The sequence below is a fragment of the Rhea pennata genome, chromosome 11 (genome assembly GCF_028389875.1).
Source record: "Rhea pennata isolate bPtePen1 chromosome 11, bPtePen1.pri, whole genome shotgun sequence".
Classification (NCBI taxonomy): domain Eukaryota; kingdom Metazoa; phylum Chordata; class Aves; order Rheiformes; family Rheidae; genus Rhea; species Rhea pennata.
In genome coordinates this window covers 2,533,827-2,560,607 of record NC_084673.1, presented here as the reverse complement: position 1 = coordinate 2,560,607, position 26,781 = coordinate 2,533,827, and the positions used below count along the sequence as shown (strand labels likewise).

Sequence of the window (26,781 nt, the reverse complement as noted above, 5' to 3'; positions counted from 1 at the left end):
GAGTTTGGAGGTGGAGGCAAAGCAGAAAGTCCTGGAAACACTTGGAAGGCAGGAAGCACACAGACATGGGGAGGGGAACTACCCTGGCCCGTGGCGGCTATCATGGAGAACTGGTGTTTTCACTCCTCTGTGGTGGTAAACCTCTGCCTGAGGAGACAGAAGCGGAGTAGTGGGAAGAAGGAGGGATACAGGGGAAGCAGTGCTGATATGTGAGTGTGCTGTGCACAAGGCTGAAACCTGGGAAAATGTCTCTGCTTGCTTCTCCCCAGGTGGGACTTCAACTGCTCCACACTTCCCTTCTGCAGACACCTCCTTCAGTTTATGTCTGGTATAGTCTGATTTGGGGAAATCTCCAATGCTGGTGGGTTGACTTGGAGTCTCAGCCCGGACTTGCAAAAGCCATTTGCAGGCCCAGTTTCTGGCGGCCAAATGCTTGGTGGGACACTGTAACTTCCAATGATTTCAGATTTGTCATAAACCAAATTAGCGCCATTGTAGGGCTGAACATAGGCTTGAAGTCAAGCACATACTAAAATCAGCAGCTGCTACTAAAATATACAGCACATTGTAGGTGTTGGCTATTAATGGATGAGTTTTCATTTTGCCTGCTTGCACTCGGATACTGCCAGTAACGAGTCTGTCATCATCCATGCTTCTGCTCTCTGAGTCTTTCAGACCTTCACAGAGGTGGAAGTACCAACATTTTGACTCCACTCAATGTTTTAAATTCAAAATGCATAATAAATAATAATAATAGAATTTGGCCTTCCATTATTATATCATTATTAAGAGGCACACTGAGTTCTGAGATAGCCAGCAATATATGCTTGCATCAATGTCATTTAGAAATAGCTCTCTGTTACATTCTGCTTGATCAGCTTCCTCCTCTCTGCACATCCATACTATTATCTTCACTAATACCTTTTCCTGACTATTTATAACCACAATATCTTTCAGATGTTTCAATAGTTCTTTCCTTACTTTCTAGTCAATTTTGGTAGATGAGATAGGAGTTACGTTAGATATCCCGAGGCATTTTACAGAAAGCATAGAGGTCTTTTCAGTATGAATTCAAAATATACAAACCCTATGTGCAAAAAGGGAGCTTTCAGCCCATTTTGGCCTGGTGGAGCAAGAAACAATGATGCTGATCCTAGGAAGCAGCTGGAGCTGTGCAGACCAGTGATAAAAGTTGTCTGGTTTTACTGTCCCTTTTGGACTGCTTGATTTATAGCAGGTCAGATGCTGTTCTTGGCTGCACTAGCATAAAATATTTATTGATCAAGTTAAATCAGACTTCTACAGCTGTAAAACTCAGGGGTGTGGGGTGGGAGTGAGCAGAGATGGCAGGAGCAGGAAAGCGGGAGGGCTCAGCTGCCTTCAGTTAAGCAAGGGAGGTCAGAGCCAGCTCTTCTGCACTTCCTCTGTAAGATGTTAGCTCCGCAGCATCGATCTACCTTCCCGAAAAAGAAAGCACAATGCTGATTACCTGTCTCTACAGAAGTGTGTCAAAAGCCAGTGATGGTCTGATTCAAAACTTCTGAAATCAGTAGGTTTTGGATTAGGTCTTTAACTGACAAATATTAGCAAAGCGATCTAAGCCTCTGCTGACAAGCAATAAGGGAGGGTTGAGCTCCTGTGATTTTCCATTTTGTGAACTGTTACCCTACTGTTGAGATCCAAGGATCCAACCGCTGCAGGTTTATTGCTTCTTTGAAACCTGGAGTGGTCTTTACAGCATTGCTCTGCCTGTTGGAGAGGCGCAGAGAGCCCCTTGTCCGCTGGACAAGCCCTCGGCATGCCACGTCCCAGGCTGAGGACTGGCACGCCGCCCGCCTCCTGGACCGGCGCTTCTGTGAGCTTTGAAATGCATGACTGTTCCTTGTTGGTGCTATTACGTATGCCAAAGTGCTTCAGCTGGGGTAAGTAAAGTGCAGTTTAAAGACTATTTACAGGATAAGGGAATTAACTGCTGTCGCACAGCATCACAGCGAAAGGGAATGTAACAGGAGAAGTCAATAGGCAGTGAGGTCACACGAAGCGCTGAGTTAAACAGCGAGCATGAGAGGCAGAGACGCAGGCTGGCAGGCTGCGAGTTCCCCTCGCGGACACGCAAAGGCATGGGCGTCCCTCTCCAGCTCTGTCCCTCTGGGATGTAGCTGCTCACAGCTTTGCTCTGCACTTTTTCCCCTTTACTTCACCAGGTGAGTCTCCTCTTCCCTTTCTTTCGTGCCTCTTTTAAATGCGATCCCTTGAATGGCGTGACTTGGACTTCCAGGGCTTTTTTGATTCATAGCAAACAAAAGTTCTTTGTATTAAGACCTGGAGAATAGGATTTTAAGCCAGCACAATCTCTTCCTGTACTCAAACATACCCACGGAAAGTCGGGTTTACAGCTGTGGTCTTGTTTGATATGGCTTTTGCAAGTAGTCCAAGCAGTGTGGGTGCATTTGCTTGTCCTCTTCTTATTACTTTGCTTTTTTTTGGTGAAATCTCTTTTTCTTTACTTATTCCCCCACAGTCATTATAATACCCCTCTCTTTATTGCAATCTTGTCTCTGTGGGACGTGTGCCACCCAGTTTTGGCATGCAGTCTAACCTGGCTGGTACCAGAAAGTCACGTGACACAGAGCAAACCTGGGGGAAGCTTATTGCCTTAGTCAATATTTGCTCAAGCTCAGGGAGGAAAGATTTTAACAGCTTCCATTGACGCAAAAGAGCTGACCTCACATATTCCTTCACAAAGCTGATGTGTACTTTTGTTGTCCCTCTGTCACAGATGTTGCCAGCAGTTGGTGCCCAGGATGAAGGACAGGTTGGAGGAGCTGCGGATGCGAGTTAAAGAAGTGGGGGACCCCTGTGATATAGATGATATCCTTGCCTTTGATAATCCTGTTTTCAGTGAAGAGGAGGCCAGTCCCATGAGCAAGGTTTTCCAGGAGGGGTCTAACCTCTCTTTGGCCCTGGACAAGCTAGAGGAGTTATCTGATAGTATTGACAAGAAGCAGCAGAAAGTGCTCTGCTGCACCACTGAGGAGAGCATCTACGAGGAGAAGAAAGGGCTCAGCAATATGAAAGCCTCCTTCACCAACGAAGCTAAGGTCATCCAGCCTCAGCTCAGTGCCATTCAAGACAAGCTGGTCCGAGACAGCAGGCCGTGGTGCGCAGGGCATCGCATCCGCCAGAACCAGCTCTCCCTCCTGGTCAGGCGGTACCGGGATGTCTTGAACAGGCATTACACCAAGGAGACCCTCTATGTCGGGAAACTGAAAGAGCAGATCACGAGGCAGGCAGAGCTGGCAGGCTTGAGCCTGGGAGAGAAAGACGTTGATGAGCTGGTAGAGAGCCCTGTTGCTCCCCGCATCGTAGGCCGGGACCTGGAGGTGCTGAAGGCCAAGCAGCATCTGGCCATGGCTCAGGTGCGCCACCAGCAGCTGCTGGACCTGGAGGCTCAAATCACGGAGCTACACTCACTCTTCTTGCAGCTGGAGGTGCTAGTGTCGGAGCAGCACGAAGTTATCAACAATGTGGAGCACTACATGCTGCACACGCTAGACTACATCTCTCAGTCCAGCGAGGAGGTGAAGAAAGCCCTGCAGTACAAGCGGCAGTCGCGGCTCTCAGCCGCGCTGGCAGCCGTGCTGAGCCTCTGCGCCTGCTGCACGTGCCTGTCGTGCCTGACGGGGACGGTCCGGTGAGCCTGGCTGAGCACAGCCCTGGCTGTGGGATGGACATGGCCACCTTATGTGGCACACAGCTGCAGCTTGATGCCTGGGACAACATCGTGGATATCAGCCCTGTGGGTACTCCCAGGCAGGACTCTTACGTGCTGGACTGATTTTCATTGCCTGCTCATGCCAGGTGGCAACTGAGAGGTGCTGCTGGGCTGTGGAGCTTGCTGCCTTGCACGGCAGCGCTGGGACCACGCTCACAGCTGCAGGACATCCCCCAAGAGTGCTGCAGCAGCCAGCAGAAAAGCACTTCGAGATTATGAAACAAAGCTTCAACAACTTCAATAGTTAGACATTTTTGTACTGCTTTTTAAAGCTTGCTAAAGTGCTTGGTGCATTTTTTGTTGCTGCAAAGCATGCGAGGAAGCCTGCCAGTGCAGTCGATCCGCACAGCAGTGCAAAAGCTCCTCCAGCAGGACTGATTCTTCGTTCTCGGCACTTTGTCCAGTTTCTACTTCCTGGATAATTTTTATGTGGGTTAATGTAGCATTTTCATTGCTGTTGGATTGTAAACAAGTGTTTAGCTTTTAGGCTTCGTGGTTAGATTTCCACTGTGGATTTCACTGTCCCCAGGGCTGGAAGTTTGTGGGATGGGGCCCTGTGCTCGAGTTTACACAAGTGTTGCTGTCTGACTCTGGTTAGAGTTCTGGGCTTGCCTTTCTGCTCTGTGTATTTTTTAGATGACAGGATTAAATGCAGTGTTTTTAATCCCTTCCAATTTCTTTTTGCAGCCAAAGGGAGTAACCCTCACTGAACTCGTCAGGCTCATTCTTTTAGCAAAGTTTGTTTCTTTTTTGAGACTCATTAACCAACTTATTATTGTCCCCAGTAGTTTTGCAAGTGGACACTTAGTTCTGACCAAGTGAATGGCCAGAGTGTGGGAGTTCAAATGCAAATGTTATACGCCCACACTGTTATCCGCCATCTGGCACACTGCAAAGGTGACTTTGAGTGCGTCAGCAAATTCTCCAGACTCTCTTTTGAGAACTAATCTAGGGCCATTTTCCTAGGCATGGGAACCTAATGCTATAATATCAGGTGGGAATCAATGAAGTTTGCAAGGAGATAACAGAATTATGGGTCTCTTACTTCATTGTCAAATCTCCTAAAACTACACAGATAGTTGAAACTCTTTATGACTGTTTTCTATAGTCACCATACCATATTACAATCTGAATTTCCTAAAGACTCTCAAATTAGGGAGAGAGCAAGAAAATGGGGGCCTTGTTCAGATTCTCAGGAATGCTTAGAAGGTCTATTCATGTGTTGGGGAGTTTGTGTTATATCCTGCCTATCTTGGCCACCATTTGGGTTTTTTTTTTTTTATCTTTTGTCTTAGCCTTAATAAAACTTTTTTTAAATACCTTTCTGACTGTAGATGGGTGAATTATTTCCTTGGAAGCAGTTAGCTCAAAGTTAAAGAAAAGAAACTGAATTCTTAGTGTGTTTGTTGGGTTATGTTTTTATGAACCTAGAAAATTTAATTTTCATGCAGGTAAGTGTACCTCTTTTCACTATACGGATAATTAATGTTGATCTAAAACTCCCAGCGTCAGGAATGTTCATCCTCTGAGAGAACTGGCTGCGCTGTGATGGCCAGATTGAACGACCTCTGCTCCTGCTCAATTTCTGACAAATAGATTCAGTGTCCCCATCTGAGCTGTGCATGGGGAAGGACGGGAGAGGATGGGTGGTGCCCTCAGCAGGCACCGCTTGGTGCCCCGAAAGCCCTTTTTGTGATTTCTTTTTCTGTGAAATCCGCTTGGTTTGGACATCATCTGTCACTTTGTATGTCTGACTTGTCCCTCTGTCACATGCAAATACTTTCTGTTGTTAAAAGCTGTTCATCTACTTTACCAGTAAGCGCAGTCAGCCCAGAGCGGACTTTCCAGTTGGCTGGGTGGTTTTCTTTCTGAAGAGATTGCTGACGAAGCAGTAAGATGGTCATAGTTGCGTTATACTCGTCACTTGGGGCTTTGGGGGGCAGCAAAGTGGTAGCATGGCTGTATAAAAGCACGCCACAGCTCCCTGACTGACGTCCCTGCAGGGCTGGGCGGCATTTGGGCAGAGCCACCTGTGTGCTGGTAATGCGTGGCTTTACACGCTCCACTTCTTTCAGCTGGCATTCCCATTCCCTGGATTTCCTGGCATTGAGGCAAGACAAATGCCTGGCTGGAGTCCAGCTGGTCTGGGCTCAGTGCTGATAAGAGTGAGGCGATTTTGGCTGCAGAGTCACTTGAAGGGGAATACCTCTGTTTGCAGCTGATGTGATACGCATACTCTGGGCCTCAGAGATGTGATTTTTGCTCTTGACTTTTTCAGGTGAGCTCTCTTGGGTTCTTGCACTGTGGCAAGAGGTGATGGCCTCCTATTTCAGGTGCTGTACTGAAAGGCTTTGTGGCAAGGCTGTCACTTGTGACAATTCAGCGCTTGCTTCCCTTTTCTGGTGGCAGCAGAGTGGCCTGGAAGGGATGCACTTTCCAAAGCTCCTTTGTGCTGGCTGGAGCTCACAGGCTGTTTTGGACAAAACAGTCACCCTGCTCAGAGCTTCCTTCCTCATGCCTCAAACCTACAGTTGCATCTGCCTTTGTGGTTGTGTAGAACCACTGAGTTTTTAGTTTTTTCACTGCAGCAATGGTGTTTTGATTGTTAATGCCAAAAGGTCATATAAAATAAAACTAATCTGATTCCTGTTTTGGATGTTGCCATTTTGTCTCAGTTGCACAGACTGGCCATCCAGTTCCTATCACACAGTTGTCTAAAAATAAACTTTAGAACAGTTTATGTGTTTCTTTTTATGGTGTACCTGAGTACACCTGTGCACTCTAGTCCTCTGTAACTCAGGATAAAGAGCTTACTCTCCTTCCTCTGTAGGATCTGAGCACATTTCTACCATGCACTAAGCAAAGGGATCCACATCCATCATGTTCCTTTTTTTTTTCTTCCTAGAACTCTTTGTTTTTCAGATAAAAGGGTATTTCAGCAGATACCAATAATAAGCAGGAAGAAAAATGATATATGTCGACTTTACTAAAAAGCAATGGCTGTGGGACAACCAGACACACATCTATTGTAGAAAAGGCTCCAGCCAGGACAAAATGTGTGCAGTGGAGCACACTATTGCATAAAGATCACAGAAAGAGAAGAACATAACCAAATCTGTGAGCAAGATGGACACAGTTGAATCCTATATATGTACCAAATGATATAGAAGTCACTATTGGGGTTATTTTTACATATAAGATATGTGAAATTATACCAAAAACCATCTGGGCCAAAATATTTATGAGTCAAAATGAGCCAAATATTCATCTCACAATACTGAGGGACAAAATTTTTAATTGTTTCAAAACACTGAGACACACACTTGCTTTTGTATAAAAGCATTTTGATAGTGTTTTTTATGGGCTGGTACAGTATTAGCAGGAAAATATGGAGGCAAGGAAAGAGATGGGAAGGCTTGAGGGGTAATAGAGATGTCTAGTCAGGCAGCTGGTGCTAGAAGGGGTCTGAGGAGCAGGGACAAGTGGTTGGAAATGTCACAAAGACCTCACAGAATAGCTGGGGTTGGAAGGGCCCTCCAGAGATCATCTAGGCTGTGGTCAGGATGTCCTGGGGGTGCAGCACTGGCTGCAGGATTGCTCCAACTTGCTGCAAGATCTGGAGCATGTTCAACACATGAGGCAAGGGCTGCAGGAAAGAAGAGATGCTCATGCTTGCCAGGCAGTGGAACGCTGCTCTGGAGTGCTGGATTATCCTCCTTTCCCTGATGTGTTGTTCCTAGGCAGTGCCAAGAAGGCTGCTAAAAGTAGCATTTTATGGTTGAGTAATAATCTCTGTTTCTTCTTTTCTTGTTTTTTTAGACTGGAGATGTGATTTGCTCAATAGCTCAGCACCATAACCACAAGCTAAAGTTACTGTGAACTGTGCTTTGACCCTGTAAAGTGCTAAACAGAGGCAAAAACCCTGGAAAAGGTAAGGTCTAGACTTTGAAAATTTGGCACTCACAGATGATCAATCCTTTTACTTAATCTCACTGCCTTTATTCCTCATCAGCATAAGCGAAAAATACACACTCCATTTCACAGAGGTATTCAGATAAATTACTCTACTGCTTGTGAAGCACTCGATACAGTGATGAGTACTTTAGAAAAGTCTATGGGGAAACTAATGACATTATCTTCTGAGCATGCTTTGAATAGCATGCGGTAAGTGAGAAATGAGACCACACATTAAGTGAAGAAAACAAAATGTTGAGTAGTTGTTTATGAAGTGTGGATGGTCTGAATGAGGCCCAAGATTGAGTTTGTTGCTAAAAATGAAATGAAATCATGTAATTAAAGATGAAATAATAATGTGCACACATAAGGGGAGCAAACTAAACATCTGCAGATAACCTTAATTGTGCCACTTTGCAACTACTGAATTTTGACCTGGCATCCCAAAGAGTACTGTCAATTTTATTCTGTGTGCAATATGCACAGGCTAAATCTTTAGCCCACAGCTGGTGAGAAAGAGCACATTTCCTGCTTACTCTGGTGTCTGTCACATGCCACTCGGGCAAAAACCATCCCATAAAAAGTCTACTCACATGAACAGTTAATCGTATGGAGAAACCTTGGTAGGATAGGGCCTTTAACTTGGTCTTTGTCTTTGTCTGCCAAGCAGCTTTGGTAGTGGTGGCTGTGCCTGTGTGCATGGCTAAATTCCCTTCCCGCTGCAGCCAGCATGCTATGCAAAACAGATCCCCCCAGTGCTCTTGGTACAGTGACTGTCTTTGCTCTTCCTTTGCTTAACACTGAAGTATTTGCTATTACAGCCCTAGCACTGCCTTCCCCTTGAGTCTGCTGCTGTGCTTTGGTATTAATGAATCGAGGTGAGCTCTGCTGCTTCCCCCTGCAACTGAGATGTGTCCCCTGAGCAAAGGATGCCCAGGAGGCAGGGTTGCATGCAGAGCAGATGCTGGGGAGAGAAAGGCCTGGCATTCAGGGCTCCTGCTGTCAGTTCCCCAAATCTGCCACACCAAAGCAGAGCCTCCGCCCTCTCCTGCCTTATAGCCAGAGGTGGAGGGTTAGGTGAGAGGGATTTTGGCCCCATAACAGCCTGGAGTTGTCTCACATACCCCATTGCATTTGCTGTGCTATTCCTCCTGGTCTCTAGCCAGCAGAGGAGGGTGATTTCTGTTTTTTTCTTTCTGAACAGCATTGTGTTGTCCCCTTGCTGTAATTGTGTTTGCAGTCTAAAGCTGTTCCCTGACAGCACAATGAGGTTTGGCTAACATGAAGCACCACATTTCATTTCAGTTCTGTCTGCTTGAGTGGATGAAGATGGGAATAACAGTTGGGTTTTGTCAATAAAACTTTATGAAGAGATTGCCTTTCTTTTGTTTTCATTGCCTCTTCTATTTGTCCAATCTCCTCAGAGGACTTTCCTGAAGTAGAAATCAAGTGGATGATCAAAACTGTTTAGCATGGGTCGGGGCTGTCTTTCTGTTCAGCAGCTGTGCAAGGCCATGCACGGGCTGATCCCATCTTCATTTGGCAAGCATTTTCCCAGGACTTTAAGCCTACTTCTCCTCAGCTAAACAAACGTAAAAAAACAAATTGCTTCAATAGTTATCTGTGGTTTTGCAAATATTGCTTATCAGTTTCCATTTTCCAGTATTTCCTTCTCACTATCAGTCACTAGGTGAATGATGTAAATAGAAAGGTATTAGTGTAAGCTCTGGTCCTGCTTCTCACCCCAGATACGGAATTATGCTACATTAGTGTTACATCTATTAAAACTGTCCTGAATTATGCACAAGCCAGTTTGGGGAGGAGGGGCACAGAAGTGGGGATGGGGGTTAATCTATCTGCAGCATAACTCAGAAACATTTTATATAACTTCAGCGTTACACAGAACATGTAACCTCTCTACAGAAATAGCATTGACCTTAGAAAAGATCTGGCTGAACTCTAGTTACAGGTTGCTGGGCATTATCTATTACAGGTAGGCAAATCTCACTAAAGAACTGGTTGAACTGCTCAGTAAATAATTATTCATAAGGCACAGGAAGAAATCTGTATTATCACAGATGGTTTCAACTAGGGCATGTCTGTGAGAATTTTCTTTCAGCACAACTTCCTTTGAGCCTCTAGAGCCTAAGGCAGTGTATACTGCCCTTCATGAACTAACTCTCTAGAGGAAAGATCCCTGATCTGTTCACAGCCACTGGTAAATGACGCCCTGAGCTCTTATGCTTTCTTTCAGCTGGGGCTGAGCTACATTTGCAGCTTGGAGGTAAGTACAATGGAGAAAAATTCAGCAGTGGAGGGAACAACATATCGAGCAACCTTAAAATGTAACTTGAAAAGATCATCCCAATACCATTTCTGTCCAACTAAGTGTCATGAAAAGATATTCAGACAGTGGGACTCTGCCATCTGCTTGCAGAAAGTGGGAATATGGTGCAAAACCATCATAAGGGCGAAGCAGATGCTCAGAGGGTGCTTGCTGCTGGGCACCACAGCAACAAGCACCTTAACAACAACGTCACAGTTCTAGTCACACCGGAAGTGCTAAGGCAAAACCATCTGGACTGACAACTGGTTGCTGTTAAGCTCTTTAACTTATGGAAACATCAAACCTTCAGTGGTGAGCAAAAGCTTCACTCTTCACAAGCACAAACGTGCCTGGAAGGGAGGCAAGGGCCTGCTCCCGTTTGGTAATACGATTTGGAAGACAAAAGCATTGCAGAGCTTCCTCGAAGTGTAGCTAGAGTTTCCTTTCCAAAAGGCAGGCTGGCAACTGAAAAGCTTGGAGGGACTGTGCTCTGCCATGAAGTCTAAACTGCCTGTGGGTCAGGCATCTGAAGGGCGAAATGATCTCCAGGGAGGACATCCTGCACACTAGGCAGAGTGGGACGGGCCATCTGCTATTTCTTCTAAATAGGAAAGTGCCAGCATTAACAAGAGAACATCACTGATTTATGTTACAATGATATGTTACAAATTAGAGAAGTAGAAAAAAAAAAAATGAGAAACTGCATCTCGCAATAGATCTTCCTGATGATCACTTCAGCTGTTTTGGAGACAGGGGTGCATTCATCACGTTTTTCTGACGCTTGGTTGCCATTCATTAAATATTGGCCTCAGATGGAGACTGGTTATTGTATGGCAAAATAATTATGCAATGAAGTTACTAATATTGTAATGTAGGTATGAACATTTGACAAGATACAAAAGTTCCCTTTCTCTTCTGAGTGAAGGCTGCGATTTCATTTGGAATATGCTAACTTTATGAATATTCTCAGTCATGATGCAGTTAAGGTGGAGGACCTACTTTAATGATACAGAGCATATAGATGAAAAAGCTGTTTTAATTATTTCTCAGATGAGCATCATAAATTCAGGAATTCATATTTAAGGGGAAAACTAAGAGACAGCCAAATGTTAAGTTAAAATTAGGCTACTCAAAAACCTTAGCTCTATGCTGTCATAATGTCGTGCAAAGACTACAGCTATGCTTGAGACATTTTAATGTTTTGCACTGCAGATTAGATTATGCTGGTTTTGCTGTTCTTTCTGTCTAGATATCATTAACTAAGGTGGGAGGCAATGGGGAGCAAGTCAGGCGCAGATCTGGGAAGGGGATGCCGAGCCCTACCTTGAGTTCCTACTTGCCGTGCTACCAGGGTCACCAGCAATATCATAAGAGAGAAGAGCAGACAGTTTGTTCGAATAATATTTATGATGAGATGTCATTAAAAATGTGACTTTTTGGGGGGGTCTCGAGTTAAGTTCAAATACCAGTGCTGCTCTATATTGAATATGCATTGCAAGAACGGAGATCTTTCCAGAAGCGGTGCATAATGCAGCCTTGCAATGACAGCAGCATGGCAAAAATGCAGTGCGATGCGCAAAAAAACCCTTGCGTTTCACTTTCCACTTTTAGCTTTTTAAACAATAAAAAGCTACAAAAGATAAACCCAGCTTTACAAGTGGGAAAAGACCACACGCTTTGCATTTTAAAGACTGTTCATATGGAGATTTGCCTGGGGACCTTTCTGGTACGGAAAAATTCAGGCTGCTTTATCGTGGCCACCTCGGTTTGCGGTCTGAGCTGGCCCAGCGAGTGCCAGGTGGGTTTTGCTCCCGCTGTGAAACCTGATTACAAAAATCCCTCTCACGTCTAACAAGTGAGGTTGCTCCCATGAATGCTTCAGTGCCAGGTGCACGCATCTGCTCTTACTTTGTAAATCACCTCTTGTAAAAAAATCTCCTCGGGGTGGAGGCCCTGACAACAGGCAAAGGTGTCGGAGCCGCCGCACGGCGCCGTGGGCAGCTCCCCGGCCCGCGCAGCTGATGGACACCGTCCCGGCGAGGGCTTCCTCCGGGATAAGGCGGCTCGCCCGCCGGCGGGGAGGCCGCCCCCGGCGCCGGGGTGCTCCGCAGGCTGGGCCAGGGATTTGCGATCAGGTCGGGTGCTTCCCTCTGAGCCAGAGCAACTGGATTTACTGTGCGAGCGGGCGCGAAGGGGCTGGGATCACCCGCGAGCTGCGGCTGGGGGCTCGCCGGCGGCCGGGCAGCGAGCGAACGGTTTGGCGGGGAGCTTTCAAAGCAAGAGGATTTATGGAAAGGTCTGAGGCGGGAAAGGGGACTGCCCTACGGGCAGGCATGGTGCCCTGGGCCGCTAACCACGCCGTGGTACGAGGCGTCTGGCGGGCAAGCTTTCAGCGGGCGAGAGCTGGGCCTGCCATGAGGGGAGCAGCCCGGCGCAGGGGGAGACCTGGCTTCGCCTCGCCTCATGTCGCTGTGTCTCACCTGGCATCGCCTGGCGCCACGTCGCCTCGCCTCGCCTCACGTCGCCGTGTCTCACCTGGCATCGCCTGGCGCCATGTCGCCTCGCGTCGCCGTGTCTCACCTGGCATCGCCTGGCGCCACGTCGCCTCACGTCGCCGTGTCTCACCTGGCATCGCCTGGCGCCACGTCGCCTCGCGTCGCCTCACGTCGCCGTGTCTCACCTGGCATCGCCTGGCGCCACGTCACCTCGCGTCACCTCGCATCACCTCGCGTCGCCTCGCGTCGCCTCGTCTCACCTGGCATCGCCTGGCGCCACGTCGCCTCGCGTCACCTCGCATCACCTCGCGTCGCCTCGTCTCACCTGGCATCGCCTGGCGCCATGTCGCCTCCCCTCGCATCGCCTCACATCATGTCACCTCGCCTCGTGCGGCATCGTCTTGCGTCACGTCACCTGGCGTCACCTCCCCGCACCTCACATCGCCTCACGTCGTGCCGCGTCACCTCGCGTCACCTCGTGTTGCCTCACGTCGCCTCTAATGAAACTCAGCCGAATTCACGCACCAACCACCACCCTCAGCCGGGAGCTTTCTCAGCGCAAACATCTCCTCCAGCCACTGCCCGGGCAGCGTCGCTGCCCACGAGGCCTGGCCTTTCCCAAAGGAATAATTTTAAAACTGTGTTTGGAAGAAAAGCTGCTTCCCTTCCAAAATGCTGCCAGGGTGCACGAGGCTTTAGATGTTGACGCTGTTTTATAGTCTCGCCAGCACTGCCTTTCTCAGGGATATTAAACCAGCTGTACTGTAAAAGCTTTTTGTGTTTAAGATACGTTTCATCCCTTTTTTTTTTTTAACTGAAAAGAAGCTCGAATAGTATAAAAGGGAATTTCCTAACGGCAGGGAAGTTGTTACACCCTGTGAATCCGCGGCCTTTCAACATACGGTTTTTGAACACACAGGTGACTAATGCCTAGAAATGTTCCACTGCTGCTAACTTTTGTGAGAGCTTCGGGGGATTTTACCCCTGCGTCTCTCTGCCACGAGCCGGTAAGGAAACGCGGCGTTCCTGTCACTGCTATGAGGAAAATGGCAGCGAGCCTTTCAGCTGTGCGGTGGTTTTATTTCTTCATTTTTCAGGTTTGGAGCATATTCTTAATTACATTTCGGAGCTGTTGGAGCTGGCAGCATCAGATTAATATTTTCTCCCCCTAAATTAATGATGGGGGCTGCATGCAGCCACTTCACGGAGCAGGAAACGCTTGTGGCCGTGCTGGTGCCACGCTCCAAAACCCTGGTACGTAAAGGCTCTGTTAGTACTCCGAAATCAGGCATTTATCTTGTCTTTTTCTGCGTGAAGGGGGAACGCTGCCTCGATCCTTCTTCTCCCCCGCAGCGCCGGCAGCGGAGCGGGACTCGCGGCGGAGGGGCCTGCGCGCTCGCTGCAAAGCTGCTCGGCTGCAAGCGGGGGCTCGAAAAGCAGCTCGTTAGAAGGGGAACCTTTTGGGAAATCACGTTAAAAGTACGAATTTAAAAACTCCACTGGCAGCATGAACTGTTCTTCGTTTATGAAGTCTTTTCAGTTGGAGAACTGTCATGGAGAAAACAATTTATTTGAAGATTATGAAATATTTTCCTGACATTTAGACAAGTAAGTAATTCCACAATTTAACTGCTCTATAGGATTTTTTTAAAAAAAGAAAAGTAGGTTACTGCAGCTAAACAGTTTCTAGTTCCTCTTGGAGACCCCCAGGAAAATCGGTGCGTTCCAATTCAAATACTGAATTTTTCATCCTTTCTACATTACTGGTTATGACACGAAAAAATCCAGACTCCCTTTAACGGAATAATTTATTGAAAATGCAGCTTTCTAAAAGCCTCTTGAACAGTGCGTAGAAACTAAGTTACTTGAGGGTTTTTTTCAGTTTACAGTATCTGTTTGGTCAAATATCCAGACATGCACACTTTTAGGCAAAATTGGAAGGGAATTTTGCATCAATACTTAGAATTGTAATTCCACTTTGCTCACCTGCAGTAGCCCTCTTTTATCTACTGTATCCTGGTGCTACAGCAAGGCAAAATTTTCAATTCGAAATGCATACTTCTTTTAATTCAAGATAAGAAATTTTATGAATTTATCTTCATTTTCCTCAAACTGTTTACATTGAAACCATCTCCCAAAATTTCAATTTCTAGAAATCTTACAAAAAATTCTATCCAAGAGACTTTTTATCAACAAATTACACTTGGTATTGTTTTTATTCTGAATATATTTAAAATCAAGTAATAAATTTATTCTTTTGTTTGGCCTAAGATATTACTGTGATGCTTCAAAACATATTTTATATTTTAGATCATGAACACAAAAAAAGGTTTGTCATCAGTTTAAATTGGCTTGATTCTTTTTCCCGATTTTCTCTGTATTTGTTGATTTTTGCCATCCAGGAACTAAAAGCTTAGTTTATTTATAGAGCTCATCTAATATCTTTGCCTATTTGAGAAATTTGGAATTACAAGTCTTTCTTTAAAAATTAGGGATCACTTTTTTCCTTTTTAATAGGTTGAAAACTCTATCCTTGTTTCGAGGACTACTGCCAAACTGAGCTAACTCCAGGGTTGTTTTGGTGTTTGCTCCCATTGGAGCGGGGGGCGAAACCCTTGATTTTTGTCGTAGTGAAACTGTGACCAGAGGAAAGAAGAGGGAGCCCAAGGAGGGTGCGAGATCCCAGGGTTTAGCTCCAGGCAGCTCTCTCCTTTGCACTTCAGAAGCACCAAAATTCCCCCTACTACTAGGAAACTGATTTTAATAATCAGTTTTCACTCTTCAGAGAAATACACTCTGTGAATTCAGTTGTGTTTGATAAAGCAGAAAATCCTCTACAAATAAATATTAGAAGAGGAGAGTTATTTCCAGAAGACTTTAGCCCATGCTGGATCAGCGTGTCAGGAAGGAGGCAATCAAATTGTGCTGCCAGTAGATGCTGCTGTGAGTACTGGAAAGAAAGTTGGAGGCATGGGAACAGGTTATTCTGCACAGTACCTGGAGCAGAATAGGGGTGTGAAACCCTTGGGCTGACACCCACTGCTGTGCCTGGGTGGTTTGACAAAGTGACATTTTTCCTCCAGCAGAAAGCGTTTGCTCCATCTGCCCAGAAAAAAATGACAGCTCAGCCCAGCTCGTGCTCCTGCTCTGTCTCCTTGCCCTGGCCATGTCCGTATGTTCCCTCCGAGCACAGGGCGGAAACTCCAGCGGCTGTTGGATTTGGTCTGCCTAGTAAACGCCACTGCTCAGTGACAAGCTGCTTTTTTTCCTTTCTGACACTTGTGTTTTTAAAAGCACTAAATGAGCACAAGGTGGAGAAAGACTGCAGCTGCCTCCCAGCCCTATCTGGAACTAGTAGTGGGCAGCTCCGGTTCTTCGGCATCTCGGAGTGGCACTACATAGCATGCTGGTGGGCGTCTCTCCTTGGGTACATTTCGCACAATTTAAGCAGCTGTTTTATGAACCCCAATGCAGAACCACCAGATTCTGCTTTTGCACTGCCCTGCCTGTAATCGGCTAGAGCGTATCAGCTGTGTTACTAAAGGCAGAAATACATCTAGTTACTAGTGAGGAAATACTTCTTACAGCCGCTCTGTCCATGGCCTCTGAGCATTGATATTTAAATGGAAGCTATGAAACAGATTTCAGACTGGCCTGGGAACAAAAATTCATAATTTGTCAGTATTTTTAAAATCCTGAACTCAGAGGAAATATTCTTTTATTGTATTTTTGTCCACTCTCTCCTTAGTAACACCTCTTTCTACTCCACAAGTATCAATTTTATTTTCTCTCAGATTGTTTTAACAAATTAATGTCCTTAGTTGAACTTGGAACAATAGTTTTCAACTTCCATCCAGTCTTGAAGAAGTTTGCTGTTTCAGTTTGCTGAGAGGACTTTAAGAAGTGTCCAAAGCTCACCAATTCTCCTCACTGTAGCAGCTATTCTAATCAATGTATTTTTCTCTGCAGACCCTACCTTGTTCTTTTGTGACTTCATTCTGGATCTGTGTTTGTTCTGGTGGTTCAAAATCAGGGTGACATGCTTTTGCATCATCATTAATAAAATTGTCACATGTTTTCACAAATTCTTCAGCAGAATGCTTTCCATTTTAGCTCTTCACTTCAACTTTTCCTTTAGCTCCTGATTTGGCTTTCATTTTTTACTTTATCAGGTCAAATGTACTGGCATACACTGGTGCAGGCTATCTAGACTGACTGTTCTGCATAGCTAATTATTGATATTCCAAAAACCTTAATTTTAGGACATTCTGGTTCCTTCCTTTCCTTAAGTAATGCTGTATTTGTGAATGCCAGCATAAATGCTGGTTATAGAAATGATGCCTACTCTTATTTCCCATGTGTACATATCGTGTGTGCAGGTGGCCATCCCAAAACTTTCATTCCACAAGTGGAAGTGCTGCTTTAATACTTTCAGGAAATAGTGATGTGTTAATCATCGCAGTGAGACAGAGCGGTGTGCTTTGTCCCAGTTGAACAAAATGAATGCATCATTCAACTCTGAAAGTCTGGACTTACTCAGTATGGCAAAGGGAATTAAAAAAAGCTTCTTTAGTAACATGAGAGGCTGCTGGCACTTTCTGCAGAAAACAGCCCCTTGTCCCCTCCTCCAGATTGAAATATAACGAGTAGAGCTGAGATGGGAATGCAGATGTTGGAATACTCTGTGCTGCGGGATGCTCTGCTGTGCCTACTCGTAAGTTTGTAACCTTGTGACATCTCCATTTTGGATCCTTTTTAGGGCCTTTCTCCAAAAGGCATGAAATAAATTGTATTTGCCAGTGTTAAAACATTTCTGTTACATTTCCCTGATCATGACAAAGTTTGATCTCCACATCTCTTTGTACGGTGAATGAATGAAAATCAAAATATACATACATACATATATATATATATATATATATATATATATGTACGACGAAGCAATTCCTGTTTATTACAGGGGTCTCTATCTTATAAAATCCATTAATTAGGCTTGTTACTGGTGACTTTTGGAATAAAATGTGCATAGGAAATTTTTTCCTACACTGCTTTCTAGTGAATCACCATAGAACTGTTGCTGAAGTGTCTTTGATAGGAGAGAAAGGCTGGTGTGGGGAGTACTGTGCGTGCCAGCATTTCAGATCTAGGCTTTGTGGGGAGTAAGCCGGGTCTTGCCCAAAGTTGCTTTGATTCATCAAAGAGCCAGAGTTTAACAGAGCGAATACAACAAGTAGGCTTCTCATAGTTAAGAACAAATTTAAAAAGAGAAGGGAAGGGAGATACCAAATACCTGCCTAGGTAGTGTCTGACTGAGAGCTACATCCTTGCTGAGAAATAGGGGAAGTAAAAATAAATAACAGACAGTAACTTTTGTTAAGATATTCCAGCTGTGGGATTTTGCACAAAAGGTGGAATTTTAAATGGGGTTTGTGGGGGAAATGGAGAATTCTGCAAAGCCTTGAATAATAAATACTTTGCAGGTGGAAATAGAACACAGATCATCTTACCTAGGGCAATATGTGCTGTGTTGCATCTATGCCTGTGACAACCATAAAGTGAGAAACCCAGCTGAAATTAAGTGCAATTCCCATTTCTTCTAAAGATACAAACCGAGGTAGAAAAAAACTCCTGGAGAGTGCCCTGAAAGCATTAACACTGGAAATGTCTCCTTTCAGGTTATTGCAGCTGTTCCGCAGTCGTTGCTTGTGGGCCAGGGAGTTACAGTGATGTGTGGGGCAGGATGAAGTTCCCTGGGGAATTGCTGTTGCCAGCCAGGACCCTGGTGCGGCCTTGAGGACATGATCGTAGGGAGCAATGCTACGGTGCTGCAGTGGCATTCAGTCTCGTGTGTAGTTGTGGCTGGCTTTGGAGCAGGCATGGTAGCTTGGGGAAGGCTTCTTGTACCCTTCTCCTCTGCCCTGTGTCCCAGGGCTCCAGGAGAATAATTTATACTCAAGTTTATAAATGAAATGCAGGAAAAGGGTTGTTTTTGTCTTGAAATGGAAAATGATGCAATATATTTAAGTTGATACGCTTGTCACTTTGCTTGGATGAAAATCTGAGCATAAATGAGGAATAGGAAGCAGGTTTTGTCTGATGTGTGCAGAACGTCTGTTTTATTGTTTAATTTGTGATTCTCATTACGTTTCTGTTGCAGTCAAGGAATGAAGGGAGCCCTTCCAGCATCTGAATTTTGTAATGAATGACTGTCTAGCCTCAGGGATAAACTATCAGCATCCTATTGCAGAAACAGTAAGTTCCTGTTTAGTTTATTCTTTCATTAAAATGTGGTTTATTCTTGCTTCGATTTGGAGGTAAAAGCCCTGTCTGTATTCTGAAATATGAGTAAGAGCTGCATGGTGCATGATGTATTCCACAAGAATACCTTTCAGATGGTCAAAGTAAGGGAGGCAAAAGAGATGACAGGAAGAACATCCCTTTGTCTCCCAACAGGCAACTTGGTCTCAGGTTTGAACAAGATCAAAGAACCTTTAGGTAATATTCAAGGAAGATGGAAAGTTTCAGTCAAAGTGTGCTTCAAATACTATATCACTGCCTCTTACTCAACAGGGTTTTGACAGATTTGTTCTTGCATCACTGAAGATGTTGAGTCATCAACTCTTTAATTGCAGGCTTATATAAGCCCTTTGAAATTTCAATTCAGCAGCGTGTCACGCAGACACAGATCTGTAGTTCTGGCCAGACACTCAGGGACATCCTGTTTTTGAAGCTTGCCTGAGGGTCACCTGCAAATTTTAGGCCTGCTGGACCAGAAGAAGGTCAAGCCAGGCTGGATTGGTCTCTGTCAAGCCTCTGGTTTAGAGCTGAGGTAAGAGACCCTAGTTTAGAGCTGAGATCCGTAGCCCAGCTTCCCTCTTCTTGGGAATGGGAGGATCCAGACCATCCAGGTGAGATGCTGAGGTGACTTTTTTTTTTTTTTTTTTTTTTTTTTTTTTGTTCAGATGGCCCGCCACCAGGAACGCGGATCGAGGCAGGGATCTCTTCCTCCCTCCCTCCCTCCCTCCTTCCCCCAACTCTCTGCCAGCTTCTTTTTACCTTGGGTGCTCTGGCAGTCAAACAGTGCCCTTGCAGCAGCCTCCTCCGCTGTCTCCATCTGCAATATATGTTTGCAAAGGCCAACATCAATATCTTACTTCCTCTGATCTAGTAGTAATGGCCAAGATTACCACAGAAACATTTTGAACCATTGTAGTAACAGTGAGCATGCAAGAAATTCTCCTTGCTCATTCTTCAGATGGATGCTAGGGAGGTTTTATAGGGATTTAAGAAAACTGCCTCAACTTTATTACTTAAATGCTAGAGCTGGACAGTGTCTAGACATATATAAAATGAAACACAAACCTATTTGTGAGAATCCTGCTTTTCTTTAACTTTCTAGTAGTAGCATTATGTGTCATATTGACAGCAATGATTAGGATTTCAACAGACCCTCAAAGTAGCTGCACTCTGTTTTTTCCTAATTATTTGTTATGTTCTGAGAATTCTTTGTTATGTTCGTGTTCAAAATATGCCTGTTAACCAGTTAGTAAGGTAAAGGCTCTGGATGCAATACAGTCACAATGAGGCCACCTAATGTTCACAAAAAGATACAGACTTTGGTATGTGTGAAACTGTCTCACCTTCCATCTTAATGCAGCTGGATCTGCTCATCAAGAGCAATTAACTTACCTGGACTTACAGAGGGCTGAACTCAGAGTGAAATCCCTTGGAATAGGGAGCACAAATTGCTTCTGAAAAGCCCATTAAGTATTTCTCTGTACCTCAGTAACCTAAAAAATATGTGCTCCATAATGTGCTTTTTACATCAAGTATATGGAAGGTTGGGGCCTTAGATGCTTTCTGCTAGAGAAGAGACAGTGACAAACTGGTCTACTTAGTAGCTTCTTTAGAAGGATTTGGGCAAACTGTTTGTTTTGATGGTTGTGTCTTGTATACCAGGAGGATGCCAAGAGCATGTTAGCTAGCAGTTTGTTTTGTAAGTAGTATGTCTGCAGCCTTGTTTTTTTTAGTACTGTAATCATTTGCTGTAGGCAATCTAAAGGATGACAGCTGAAACACTACTGTCATATCCCCAAGAGTGCCTGAGTAAACAAACTTGGTACTTTTTCCTGTGTGCATCTCTGTGTTTCTGCATACATGCTTGTTTTGACTCCATCAAAAATAGAAAAGAGCAGCAGATGCTCTATCTGGAGGCAAAATGTATTTGAATAGGAGTGCGTCCTCAAAATCAAAGATAGTTCTAAGATGCTCCAGAAGTATGCTGTGCAGACACATGTTCTGGATGAACGCTCCCCATGAGGCTTGTCTCCTTGTGCAGTCCACTCCAAACAGAGCTCTCTGCACAATCCCATTCCAGCTTCTTAGGGCTGAAGGCAACCCCCAAGTGAAAAGGAGGGGTGAAACAGCCTGCCTCGCTCCATCCCTCCATGCGTGAGAAACTGAGGAATCCTCCACGGAGTCTGCACCACAGCTCACGCCTTCATGGGGATGTCCTGCTGCTGGCACAGCCTGTGGCTGTGGGGAGAGAATGAGCTGTCACCATCTGCTCCCAGCCCATGCCGTAGAACAGTGGGGAACTCTGCTGTTCCTCAGCCCCAGACACATCCAAGCCCTGGTTATAAAGCAAAAGACAGACCACTGTACTAACCCAGACCGAGATCCTGTGTTGCTGGGATCGCAGCCATTCCCTGACGGGTCGCAGAGTTAATGGTGATGATGATAGTGACTGTAGGAGGGTGAGGTATGCATGCCTCTGGCTCTGCACTGATGAGTCTCTTGTCAAAAAAGATGAGTCTGTTGTCGAAAGAGATCATCTTTTTTGTGTTTTTTCTTCATATTCAGTGCCTTTTCAGCATTTTTATTAGCAATGAATCTTTTCCCATTCACTTGCTAAAATTGTCCTGTCAGAAGCCTGGACAGTTTTGCACAAAAAGATATGCAATGAGTAAGAGCTGTTGAGAGAGCAATACTGTAATAATAATTTCTTAGTGACGGGCAAATTCAGGCATCAGGTCAGAAAAAGCAGGCACATGAGAGAAAGTAAGTCCTCCTATGTCTTTGGTACAATGCAATTAAGCCTTTAAACCTGCTATAGCTTTCACCCTGCTTTGTAAGAGCAGCCTTTGTTATCACCATATGTAGCAGGTTGAATGACAGTCTTGTGCAGATTTAGACCGCGAACTGGACCTGTTCAGCGCTGGCCTCAGGTAGGCCTGTCCTCCTATTGCAACCAAGTTAATTACTTCTCTATTATTTTTCTTTCCTATTGCTTATTCCCAAAGATCGTGGCAAACTTGATATCTCTGACACTTAGGTGGATGTGAAGAGGTTCTTCAGGAAGAAGTCACAGCCTTTCTCATAATTGTTTATCTTAATGCCCTCCCATAAATTCAGCATAGTGACTCAGTATATAAGTCTGCAAGCTGAGCAGCACGTGGTAGCACGCTGAGTTATGTTCACCCCTTCTGAGAAACAAGGAGTAGCTGTGGATAGAAGACTGGGCACTGTCCTGGGGGTTGTCGTAATGGATGTCTGGAGGCAATTGCCAATAACACTGTTATCCTGTGAAATTATTTTTCAAGAAGGAATTAATAATTTTGGCACATATTGGGACGCCCCACGAAGCTTACATTATGTAAGCCTAATATTGCCTGGAGTAATAACATGAAGTTATAACACTAGTGTCTTCTGGATGCAGAAGACACTCATATTAGCAAGTGAGTGAGTATGTCTTACAGGTTTTACGCTGCTCTCATTGAATCATTGTCAAGAACTCCATTTTAGTGGCCTTTGGATAGGGACTCAAGTTTATGCATCTGAATAAAATGATTCTGTACAAATACAATAAATTGAAGCCATTTTCAAAAGGTTGGAAGCAGAGGGGAGGGAATTTTGACTTTAAGACTAGTTAAACTGAAATGTAGTATGGATTTTACTACAGAGTACACCGAACTTCTCTGTCCCTCAGATACTTACTACATGTCCCTGATTACAGTAGCAAACTGTACTGAGTGCTAAACTCAGATCTGAGGGCTATGTATAGTCCTAATTAATTTCAGAAGAAATTAAAAACCTTAAGAAATTAATTCCAGTCTACATTTTATTAGACATTCTTTTGATAATAATTTTTAATAACACTGAGACTAGGAAAAGTAATATTTAAATCTTAATTTGGGATTACTGAGCAGGTAAGTGATTATTTAATGATGCATTGGCATACTATTTCCAGGAAATTTGAGGTTAAAATAATTTCTAGCTTTCTGGGAGCTGATTTTATGCCCAGTTGATGAGTTTATGTAATCATCTGCAAAAGATCTAAAGCAAATAGGACAAAACAGATTCTGGTAAGACTGCTTGTACTTTTCTCCATTTCCTTCAAATGAGCTTTATTTTCAAGAACTTCTGGTGCAAATACCCCTTGTGCTGGATGCTTTCTGTGGTAACCATATGAGTTAAAAGGGAGGGACAGGGCAAAAGTAAGATCTGACTGGAAGCAGTCTATTAACACAGGTGTCAATCCTATACCTTATGGTCAACCTAAAAAATACTCTTCCTTTAAAAATGGGAGCTAATTAGTGATGATAGGGAGTCCAGTGATGTGTCCAGACTTCTGAAAGTCGCAGTCTGCTGGTGGCTTGCAGGGACCTGCCCCATGGCAGTGTGCGGCGTGCAGCCACGTCCTGCCAGCCATACAGGTCTGCTGGGGGCTGCAGTGGGAATCATGGGTCAGTAATGAATTAGCATTCCTTTCTCCCTGCAAGTACTTCTCAAATATATTAAAAAAAAAAAAAAAAGACAAGAGAAGAGAAGGGGGGAAAAAAAAGGTAGGAAGTCATGGTGGTGGTTATACAGAAACGCAGCTAGCTGAAGTTCATTTTGAGCTACTTGGTTTTCCCGTGGTAGCAGCGAACATCAGGGAAGTGTTTCAATCATTCCACATAAATAACAAAAGTATTGAATGGCAATGGCATATACCAGAGAAACTTTTCTATGTGGTATTGTTTGTTGACAGCCAAGATTTGGCAGTTTGTTTCCAACAATTTTAATCTCTGCACTTTTACATGAGAAAATATAGCGGTGTGTGTGTGATCTATCTCACGGCACAGATGGCAGTAAGCCATGCCTTCACGCCCCATCGTACTTCGGAGAGCTGGGAATGAGATCCTGTATGTCTGTGGGGGACAAGCTTCCTGTGATATGATTATCTGGAAGCTGAATGTATTTCATCACTGAAATCTATTAAAAAATCAACACTGCTCCAAGGAGCACTATTCTTCCTGTACTTTTAATGTCTTTATTAGAACTAAATGTGGCAGGGATGTAGCAGTGACCAGGGTCAGCAGTGTAGCCTGGGCTACCGTATCAGGTGCTGGATGCTCTGGGAGCACAGAAATCTCTATTGAGATCTGGGGGATTTGAGGGAAACTTTGGAATTTTATTTCTGTACTGAAATACTTATTTCTTTCTCACCTCTCTGTTCACTCAACCATGTCTGAAGCGCACTCTTCAGAGAGAAGGAGGCCCAGCCTTTAGTAACTCTGGTTCCACACATCTAGATTCCTTCCTTGCTCTTGGTGCAAAACAGAATGTTGTTGTTCAGTAGGATAAAATGCTGTGGGAAGGCCCTAAAATAAAAAAATTAAACTCAGTAGTGTATCACTAGGTGGCTACATACAAACTGGCACCCAGGAATTTCTGATGTCCCAGGATGTGTCAGTCTCCAAGTGCCTCGAAACCTTTCAAATCTGTCCTGTCACTAAAGACATCCAGTGGAATAGCAAGATTTTTATTTATATGTCAATATAAGCAAATCTCTGCCCTTCAGCATTCCCATTTTTGGTATAATTTATCCCTCATTTGCATTGCTAGGTTGATATTTGCACAGAAATTTTATCAAAGCTATTGGCTGTTTGCAGAAAGCTAAGTTTAAAGAATGGGAAATGTCGCAAAGACATGATACTGTTAGCACAAATGGTAGCTTTACCTTATTTTTCTGGGAATGAGGATCAAGTCTTGCACCATACAGCTCTTGATAATTCACAGTAAATGTATGTTTTCTTTTTCTCTTGTTATATTCCTAGCATTCACTGCCCATTCATTGTCGGATCCACCCGAACTCGTGAGTTGCAGAAGTGCAGCGCTCCGCCGCAGGGTTAGGCTGGCCGCACTGTTCGTTTTGACTGAGGAGAAAACAGCACTTTGCAAGAAGGCACTGTCACCAGTGCTGGAGATGCCTAATTTTTAATGCTTCTCTAGTCTATCTGATTTACCATTCATATTAAATCAATTACAAATACGGGTTAAAGCCATAGCTGGTTTGGCTTCCCTTTTGTGTGCTACAGCAAATAGCGAATAGTTTTATAGGATTGAGAGGAGCATGAGGCACCTACACAAACTCTGAAACGTGTGGAAAGCTAACCGTTTGCATTAAATATAGCTGGGGAAATAAACAGCAGATGAACTCAATTGGTGTAATATGGAGGTAACACCAAGAGGCACCGCCTGGGCTGGCTATTTCTTTTCCACCAAAGCACGCATCTTTCTGATTATTTTTAGTCTTTATTTCTCTTCTGTTACTTCTAATATTCATATTGTAATTATTTTTCTTTATCATATTTAATCACATTCCTCATTATTCATGCAATGTCTTACGCTTCTTTGTTCCTTAAATTTGACTATGTTTCCACCGATATGTTGCAACAGTTTAGGCTATTATGGATTTGGTGGTTTTCATGCTTTATGTTGAAAAACTTAAGTTATCTTTTTTACTTCTTTAGATTTATCAAGATTACTTTGGTGATTTCTATTCAGAGTTTTCAAGAACTATGTGAAGCTGAAGCTGAAGATTATGTCTTTATGCATCCTGCTTGTTTTTTTCTATTAAAATTAAGAAAATGGTTAATATTAGGATAAATCATAGAGCTATATTCACCCCTTATAATACAGACCACATTAAGTTCGGGAGGATTACACTGTCTTGATAGAAACGTACATTCTCTTATATTCCAGCAATAAATAATGAACATACATTTTAGACTTCATAGCAGCTTTTAGCTGTGAAACTGGTATCTGATTAGATGTGACAGTGCTTTTGATTCTTACTGATTATTTAACAGAATGACATCTTGCTACGCTGCCTAATTGCCAAGCCTTTGTAAGCACGCTCTGCGAAGCTCTGCGAAGCTCTGCGATGTGTTACAGCAATCAGTCTTTTAGGCGTATGGAGCTGATCTGATCATGGCATGTTACCTCACTAAATACCACTTGATTACCGAAATCTTTTGGGGCTTTAACCATCATATGAAACTTCTACAAAGTTAAACTTTGGTAATGACAAAGCAATATGATACTTAGCAGACCTCTTCCATCAAACAAAATCTAACTTTACCTTTGTGCTATGTACACGGAGGTAAAATTAACCTATGAGAAAACACCTTCTGTTTTAAGCATTTATTTCCAAGAGCTCCAATGAATAGCTAACAGGTAAGTCCTTCTTTCTTTGGGGTCATCTGGAGATGTGATACAAAGTGCAGACAAAGCTACATCAAGCCCTAATGGAGAATTTTATCTTACTACCTCTAAGAGTTTAGTGTCTGCATCCTGCTGTATAGTGCAGTGCAGGTTTAATTTTCTCTAGAGCCAGGAACAGAACAAGCATAAGAGTATTTTGGGCCAGTTCACTATATTCACATCGTTTTTGGAAACTGTTACATTTTACTGTGACCTCACTGGTAAATGGCTATCTTTTCTCTGCTTGTCACAGTGAGAATGCATAAAATGCAAGGAGAGTAATGAAGCACCATACCTTAGAGAATGATGAGAAAGGGAATTCAAATTGTTTGTTTAAGTGCTTGTTTTAATAAGCATCTACTAGGAAATGTAAAGTACGTTAGCCATGACACTTATATGTAGATATGAAAAGCTGTCCAAGCATTTAATTGGCTCAGTAAGTATGGAAGCTAGACAGCAAACGTGGTAGGGCAATTCTGAAAACCCAGTAATGACCTGCAGTATTTTTGGTGGTCTGCCTAGCATTAAACCTCTGGTGTAATTGCATTCTACACAGACTGGTTGGGGGAAAAAAAGCCTCTGAAGAATGACTGAAGTAATTGGGCTTATTTATCAGGGAGGAAGAGGAGGAGCACATGTCTTCAGGTACCTACCAAGATGCTGAGAGAGTAAGGGAATAGATAATGGAGGTGATGGAAAAA

At 44.0% G+C, this 26,781-nt stretch overlaps 1 protein-coding gene across 1 annotated transcript; it reads left to right on the top strand.

Annotated features, from left to right (window-relative positions):
- The first annotated feature begins 2,804 nt into the window (after positions 1–2,804).
- LOC134145480 (syntaxin-3-like) lies at positions 2,805–3,698 on the top strand. The gene has a single exon (XM_062585027.1). It carries the CDS (start codon positions 2,805–2,807, stop codon positions 3,696–3,698), a length of 894 nt encoding a protein of 297 aa, XP_062441011.1.
- Positions 3,699–26,781: the final 23,083 nt, after the last annotated feature.